The sequence below is a fragment of the Daktulosphaira vitifoliae genome, unplaced genomic scaffold, assembly GCF_025091365.1.
Source record: "Daktulosphaira vitifoliae isolate Bord-2020 unplaced genomic scaffold, ASM2509136v1 Scaffold_1, whole genome shotgun sequence".
NCBI lineage: Eukaryota > Metazoa > Arthropoda > Insecta > Hemiptera > Phylloxeridae > Daktulosphaira > Daktulosphaira vitifoliae.
Window position 1 is genome coordinate 53,540,973 of NW_026099572.1, and position 8,366 is coordinate 53,549,338.

At 34.7% G+C, this 8,366-nt stretch overlaps 3 protein-coding genes across 6 annotated transcripts in view; 1 reads left to right on the top strand and 2 right to left on the bottom strand.

Annotated features, from left to right (window-relative positions):
• Nucleotides 1–8,366, top strand: part of LOC126904771 (potassium voltage-gated channel subfamily KQT member 1) — a 146,254-nt gene that overhangs the window by 65,343 nt on the left and 72,545 nt on the right. The gene's annotated exons all lie outside the window — the stretch shown is intronic.
• LOC126904951 (uncharacterized) lies at nt 217–1,173 on the bottom strand. The gene is made up of 2 exons (XM_050684358.1): nt 1,003–1,173; nt 217–970 (listed from the first exon to the last, which is right to left on the bottom strand). Exons 1-2 carry the CDS (start codon nt 1,147–1,149, stop codon nt 371–373), a joined length of 747 nt encoding a protein of 248 aa, XP_050540315.1. The 5' UTR covers nt 1,150–1,173; the 3' UTR covers nt 217–370.
• On the bottom strand, nt 4,073–5,415 carry LOC126904913 (uncharacterized). Of its 2 annotated transcripts, none has more exons than XM_050684328.1 (2): nt 5,327–5,415; nt 4,073–5,258 (listed from the first exon to the last, which is right to left on the bottom strand). In XM_050684328.1, exon 2 carries the CDS (start codon nt 5,172–5,174, stop codon nt 4,170–4,172), a length of 1,005 nt encoding a protein of 334 aa, XP_050540285.1. In that variant the 5' UTR covers nt 5,175–5,258; nt 5,327–5,415; the 3' UTR covers nt 4,073–4,169. The 2 variants fall into 2 exon arrangements, with proteins under 2 accessions (XP_050540285.1, XP_050540278.1); XM_050684321.1 differs by having other exon boundaries at nt 4,073–5,262; nt 5,327–5,385.

Below are 8,366 nucleotides of genomic sequence, written 5' to 3' on the forward strand. Positions count from 1 at the left end.
ACATATATGATAAGTTGCCAGGTACAACAAAGATATTGCTTTTATAATTAAAAATACATGCCAATATAAAATTCAAGTCCAATTTATTGCTAAATACACATTTATTATAATGAAGAAGTTATTTGAATTTTTAATTTCAGCTGAGAGTCGATAATCTAATAAATTCACTAAAAAAAATAAAAATTCAGGAAAATTAGTTTTTATTATGTTTTAGTTTTTAGTTTTAGTTATTATTGAGGTGGACATAATGCCCATGCACTCAGACCTGTTGGTCCATTGTGCGCACCTCATACCGAATTGTCTTGATTCGGTTTACCCACCTAAGTGTTATCACCAAAGTGTTAATACATTACCAACCATAAAGTCACCTCTAAAGATGACCAAAGAGTCCTGTCTTTCTGGCGAAATTAAGTATCTCTCTGGGTTTTAGGTTTTTAATATCCTCTTTTTCAGGAAATGGTTTATTCAAGTAGTTTGATCTTAGTGTGGACAAGGCTTCACATTCGCACATGATGTGAAATGAGTCTTCCTCTTCTACTCCACACTTCCTGCACAATGGTGATTCCGATACCCCCATTGCGTTAAGATGCTTAAGCAGGTGACCATGTCCTGTTAGTAGACCAGTAAGGGTGCTTATTTGATGTCTAGTCATGCTATTAAGATCACCCAGCAATAAACCAGGGGTCTTGATAAAAATTTTAGATTGTCTAGGTACTACCAAGTACTTCCAGATTTTCCTGTGTTGTTCTCTGCACCAATTCTTGGGTAACGCTTTGAGCGATTGCTCAGTGAGCCCTACCACTGGTTCTGGTCCAACATAGGTGTTCTCTGCTCCTTTCCTGGCTAGAAAGTCAGCATTCTCATTTCCAGTGACACCGTTGTGTCCTGGTACCCACGCTAGTGTAACTTTGTTGAACCTCGATAGTGATTCTAAAGTTTCCCTGCATTCGAGGACCAGCTTTGAATTCACCTGATCGTTACAGAGTNTAGCTTTGAATTCACCTGATCATTACAGAGTGCTTTCAAAGCCGCTTGACTATCACCTAAGATACTTATCTTCCTATTTTTGTATACCAGCAGGTTCTGAGCCCCTACCAGTATCGCCATCACCTCTGCTTGGAAAACAGAGGGTGTTGTGCCCAATGACATACTGACATTTATTCGTGGCTTTAAGCCCCAATTCCAGCACCTACCTTTCCTGATTTTTTGGATCCATCTGTATATATCACAAATCGTCCTTTGTCAGTTAGGTGGTTAATATTCCATTCTATACGTGTAGTGATCTCCACTTTGTAGGGAATGTTATTCTTAAGAACCGGTTTGATATAGTCCAAGGGGTATTCTAAAAAGCCCTTGTCTATCTCTTTTAGTATTTTACCATGTTCTGTTGTATCACTCTCCAAAGTCCACATACCTAAGTTGTGGAATCTTAGTGCTGTAGCTTTGGCGTGAGCTTTCACCTCTAGATGCAGAGGAGGCAATCCAATTAGTGCCTCTAATGCGACCGTTGGTGTAGTTCTTAATGCTCCAGTGATGGCAATAGCAGCCATTCTCTGTATGCGACTAAGTTCTTTCCTAGCTGTAATGAGTGCTGTTCTGGTCCACCAGACCAGGGCACCGTACAATATCATAGGTTTAATCACTGACGTGTACAACCAATACATAACTCTTGGTTTAAGACCCCATGTCTTTCCCAAGGCTCTGCTGCAAGTCCACAATGTGGTCATTGCTTTTTTGATTCTTGACTCAACATGTGATTTCCATTTTAGCTTACTATCCAAGATAATACCTAAGTATTTTACTTCTGATTTTAAGCTAATTTCTTGTCCATTCAGAGTAAGAGTGTCCAGTCTGTCTAGTCCTATTCTCTTTCTAGTGAACATAACAACCTCTGCTTTATTTGGATTAACAGATAGACCGTACTTACTACACCATATCTGTATAGTGTTAAGTCTCTGTTGTGCTAAGTCAATAATAGTGTCTGGGAATTTACCCACCACTGTTATAACCAAGTCATCCGCATAGGCTTGTGTATAACAATATTTGTTTAACTCTCTAATAAGCGAGTCCAATACTAGACACCATAGCAAGGGGGATAGAACCCCGCCTTGTGGGCATCCCTGTTTGACACTCTTGATTACTTTGGTCTCATTGAGCTGTCCCAAAATGGAGCGTTCCTTAAGCATGGATTCTATCCACTTAATAATAAGTGGTTCTATTCCACGCTGTTGTGCAGATTCACACATAGCATCGAAGGGAGTATTGTCAAAAGCCCCTTCGATGTCCAGGAATATACCTACTGCATACATTTTATTCTCTACAGCTTTCCCTATCTTAGTAGTTAAGCAGTGTAGAGCTGTATCAGTAGATTTCCCCGTTTGATACGCATGTTGGTTTTCATGTAAAGGGTTCTCCTTAAGAGGCCCCTCCTTGATGTACCTATCAATAAGTTTCTCCATAGTCTTAAGAAGAAAAGAAGTAAAACTTATTAGTCTGTAGGATTTTGCTTCATAATAGTTAGTGCGGTTAGGTTTGGGTATAAACACTACCCTAACCTTACGCCAGCTTTCTGGTTGATAACCATAGGCAAGGCATGCCCTAAATATTTTGCAGAGNTTAAGGTATGCCCTAAATATTTTGCAGAGATGGGGACGATTATCTCTAACCCTTCTTGCAGAAGTGCAGGGAAAATTTCGTCTCAGCCTGCAGCTTTAAAACTGCCAAAGGCTTTTATTGCCCATCTTATTCCACTTGGGGTTATCACTTTCCTGGTTAGTCTCCAATCAGCACAGGTCACACGTTTGTCCTGTGCATCATGTTCCTGTTCTCTGTTGTTAATTGTAGAGTCAGGAAAATGTGTGTTCATCAAATGTGATAATGTTTCATTATCATTATTGGTGAACATTCCGTCTGGCAGTAGTATTGCCTCGACAGTTTTGTTTGGTCCATTCCTTAGTGATCGCAGAAGTCTAGTTGCTATAGGGAGTTGTTGTATATCCCCACAGAACTTCTTCCAGCTTTCTCTTTTGGACTTTTTCAATGCAGATTTGTAGTTCCTTTGGGCGTCCTTATAGGATTCCCAGTGTTGTTCCAAACCTGATTTCATTGCTTTATTTAAGAGCTTACGTGAACTCTTTCTTAATTTAGACAGGTTAGCATTCCACCAAGCTACACCCTGCCCTGTACCTTTCCTTTCTATTAAAGGACAGTTTTCTTTGTAAGCTGAGACAATGGAGTCCTGTAGCATATTTACAGCCCTTTCAGTACTCTGTCTCGACCCCAATCTAAACTGTAGGTTAATCAGGTCACGAGAGAGATCTGCCCTGTATTTGTCCCAGTTTGTTCTTTTCGGGTTCCTATAGTACTCCGTCTCAACTTTGTTAATTTCCAAAGTGAATCGTAAGTGCCTATGATCAGAAAGAGAAGGTTCGGAGGACACTTTCCACCCTTTTATCTTTTGAAGTAACCCTTTTGAACAAACTGTTAGATCAATGACTTCCTGCCTGTTCCTGATAACAAAAGTAGGTTCACTACCTCTGTTCAGTATACTTAGGTCTGTAGTCAGCAATAGATCCATTATAACCTCTCCTCTTTGGTTGATGTTACTGCTCCCCCAAATAGTGTGGTGTGCATTAGCATCCATACCTAGGATTAGTTCTAATTTTTCATTTTTGCAATAATTAAAGAGCATAGTTAGGTCCCTACCTGGGTCTGTGACCTCATATGGTAAGTATCCTGAAGCTACTATGATGTTTTTATCATCATTTAGTGTTACTTTAATAATAGTCAAGTCTGCACTTGATAGATTAAGTATCAGGTTGGCTTTAACTTTATTATTAACCAAAATGCAAGTTCTTGGTTTATCTGCTTGTTTATGAAACAGTTTAAAATCCCTTNTTGCTTGTTTATGAAACAGTTTCAAATCCCTTAGATTTAGCCCCTTAATCTGGTCCCCATTTATCCATGGTTCCTGAATAAGTGCTATTTGTAAGGGTATTGTATGCCTCTCAGTTAGGATCCTTAGTAATACACTATTGGCCCCTTTACTGTGATGCAGGTTTATTTGCGTGAATTGAATTCTATTGTCAGCCATTCAGAAAAACTGATGTTGACGCTTAAGAAAGCACGCTGTACTGGGTGTGATACAGGTGTCTGAAACAGTCCCTGTGTCACACAGCCCCCCCTGTGGGTGGTATCCCACCGCCGTCCCCAGGTGGCGACCGTGCCTTGGGTTTGCTCTCCACATTTCCTTTTGGATACGTGGAGAGGTTCCCCTCAGCTGTCGCCGTTATTGAGGGTGGCGGTTTCCTGGGTCCCTTTCCCTTACGTAACACACTTCCTCCCTTCCCTTTCGAGACAGGAGTAAAGTGTGTCCGTTTGTTCCTTACCTGTGCCTTACCTCCTTTCCCGAGTGGCACTGGTGATTCCTCAGCCTTCCTCTTCCCAGATTTTTGAGGTGTGAATTTTTTCACATCCTTCCGGGCTGGTGGCTGCTTGGCAACATAATCTGTGAAGCAAACTCTGCCCATTCCAAAATATGGACTGCGCTTCAGTTCCTCCAGTTTGACCATGCTGTTTTCGTCCACACTTAGGAACAGAGTTTGTCCTTTCGGGCCAACCTCTGTCTCATGGTGGACTTTCCAGATCGCCGTGTTCAGCCCTGGGTTTTGTTTTGCCAAAATTTCCAAGATCTTCTTGGACTCTTTTGGCAGCCCTGGTATGTGAGTGACCATCCGTTTATACTTGATCGGGTTGTAGGCTTCCAAATGGAGTTCTGCACCGTCCCAAGGTTTTATCAAGTTGACATGGTCAGTGAGCCACTTAAGAGAGCTCTCTTGGGCTGCACTGATCACAAGTGCTCCATTAGTGAGTCTGGTGTCTTCAAACCTTGGTACGTCGGTTCCATCAGTACCCGACAGTATCAAGTCTCCAACACAAGACTCAATGAGTAGCCCCTGCTCTGTGGTCAACTTGTTAGTGGGGTAGCCTGCGAGGACCAGAGCCACTTTTTTATCATCAGTTACCACGTCCCTGTAGGTCGGTACCCAATGAGTTTTCTTACATGGAGGTTCTTGCCCCTTGTCCTCAGGTTTTTGAGCTTCGGTTCCCTTTGACTTTTTCAAGTCATCGGTTCCTTTGTCTCCCTCCTTTGGTAGGTTCTTCTGCCCCTCCATGTTTGCTCGGCTCCTCTTCAGCTTGCGCCTCTGACTGCCGCTCAGTTTCTCAGGTCTAAGTTTTAGGCGTTAAGTTTCCTCGCTCTCTCTTATAAATTATTTTTATCTATAGTTAGGTAAGATTTATTTTATTATTATTTTATAATACTTACAGTACAACATAATCATTTTAATACATTGAGTATATAGTAAGTATGCAGTGCAGGTTGAGCTCGTACTTGATTATAAGGTATATATCGCCTATGTTCCTCTCTATGTATTAAAATACATATAATTCAATGAGTATTTGTTCTAAACGTACTGATCTGTAATTATTTTTTTGAAAGTAAAGGATGGATGTATCAATCAATTTTGTATCTTAAAAAATAATAATAAATAAAAAATAAACATTTGTTTTTAAAATAATGATAATCATTTTATTATAAATAATTTTTAAGTTTTTTATAAGTTACAATATTTTAAATACGTAGAGTGGGTATTGAACGTAGAATATATGTATAATAGTAATGGTGTATATAATACACCATTACTAGGTGCAGTCATTTACACAATAAAATCATTTTATGTATTAAAATATATGTAATATGATAATTAATTGTCCTACAATTGTATCCCCCCAGTAAATTTTTTGTAATGAGTATTAAAAATAGCTATTTTAAGATTTCAAAAAAATTAAATTAATTATTTTTGCTTTCTTAATAGAGACAATTAATAATAAATAACCCAGCACAGGGAGGTCGCGGCACAGTGGTTACGTGGCATAGTTGTGTCAAGTATAATGATATCTGATAGTGATTTTAATCACTATCATAAAAACGCTTCGATCCAAATCTTTAGATAGTGTTCAATTTAAAAAAATAAGAGGGATATAAATATTACTTTTCATAAAAAAATTGTATTGATCCATACACTTTTCAATAAGTTATAAAACTATAAAGTTAATTATGTAAAATATAAAATCGAGAATATTCACACAAATATACCATTCAGTAACTATTTTGACCGTGAAGACAAAATAAAGTCCGAAATTTCTTTTTCCATAATAAAATACATTAAATTAGCTTTTATTTAAGATATATATAAAAGTGTCAGACTTTCCAGAAAACTTCATTTTTTAAAAAAAGTTTTTTTTTTGTGAAGAAGTTGTCATTTTAAATCCCCTCTTGTGGGCAGATAAAGGATCACATTTACAAAAAAAAAATATATATACTAAATAAAAGGTTAAGACATTATGCATTTATAAAAAAAGTTATATTGATTTTGTTGTTTTTAAAAAAGTTATGGCAGTTTTAAGTAAAAAAAATTTGATAAAATGTCAAAAATTAACAGTTTTAAATTTGTAATTTTTTTGGAGATTTACCTTATTTACGTGGAGGGAAGGAAATTTTTCAATTTTTGAAGGTAATGTCTTCGATTAGATACGATTTGTGATCACTAAATGTATCTAGTTAAAAGAGAGACTTATTTTTTTTATAGATTTTTTATTTTTTTATATAAAGGAAAAAATATTTAAGTACTAATTATAAATATTACAGGGTGAGTTTTTACAGCGTTTAATAAAAGTTCAAGAAATATTATAAAAAGGAAAAAATTTTCCTTTAACAAAATAGTTCTAGCTACCAATGTCGTATAGTAAATTGAGAAAATGAATTAGTTGGTTATTCTTTTAATAGCTTTCCGATTTCTCTTAAAATAAATATTTTCATGAAAGGGGATCAGATTTTTTTAACTCGAACCTTTTAAGATTTTGTATCTAACAAGAGTAACGGAATATTTTGTATTTCTCGTACCATAACCGTAGTAAATAAATCCAATCATTGAAAAGTCTTGATACTGTTTGATGATTACACTTGTTTAGCTTGTCATACATATTAAGGCCATGAAATTAAACTTATCTTATTGTCAGTTATTTTTAAAATTTTTAACATCTTAAAAATCATTCAAATAGTTTTTTAAAATATTTTTTATTTAATACTAGAACATTAAAAGAATGATTTAAGCTATGTACATTTTCAAAATTTTGAAAAAATATTCAATTAGATATTTTTTAGAAAAAGGATAAAAATATAAATTTCAATTATTAATGAGTTTTATTTTAATGAAGTTTTAAATTTAACATTAAATTATAAAATTGAAAACTCAGTAATAGAATGTATGGACTGTAGGGTGGCGCAAAAAAAATCGACTTTAAAAATTTTTATCAGACACCTCCTAGATTTATTAAGTATATAAAAAAAAACATGTTTTGAAAATTTGAGATCGATAAAAAAATTTTTACAGGTCGCTCAAAGCGTTTTTCGTATTTTTACCAAAAATACCCCTTATTTATTAAAATATGATTAAAATTCTAAATTTTGGTCAATTATAATCATCTATATATGTAAAATGTTGTATTTTTAACGTAGAAAACGATTTTATAATTTTTTAATTTCTAAGACCTATATTGATTACGTAATTTACCTAAACGTCTAAGTATATGGTACTTTTCGGATCGATCTGAAAGGGGCTAAAATTTTTTTTTAAGTTTTAAAAAATTAATAGTTAAATTAATTGTTGTGTTTATTATATGGTGTAAACATTTTTTTTACTAATAATAAAAATTAATACCTTATTTTCACGTTTTTTTAAAACTAAGTTTTGATTTTATCTTTATTGATTTCTATCAATAAAGATATCATTGTTACGCGGTATTAAGGCAGAATAATAACCATACATGCCATTTATCAATTACATAATCATAAATTTATGATCTACAAGATAGATATCAAACATTAAGTCACCTTTTTTTTGAAGATAAAATTGTTACAGTGTCTGATGTATTGTTCACAAGTAGTTATATATATTTTTAAAAGTTTTTGTGTACCTGTAGATCAGCATTTTCATACATTTTAATTAAATTTATCTCTTATCTTTCATCTAGAATTCACAAATATAAAAATTGTTTAGCCTACGAGAAAGCAGCAGTAAGTAATTTAAAGTTTAATTTTATTATTTCATAAAAATATATAGTGCAATAATTTATAAGCTGAAAGTATTTAATAGTAAATTTAACCTACTTAATTAATTAATAACGGCTAAAGTTTAAACAACTTCATTTTAGTAATTATGGACGGTGCTAAATCAAAAAATTATCAGTTTATTATAACCCCAATTAAGAAGATCGTTGGTAATCGACTTCCATCAAAACGTGAA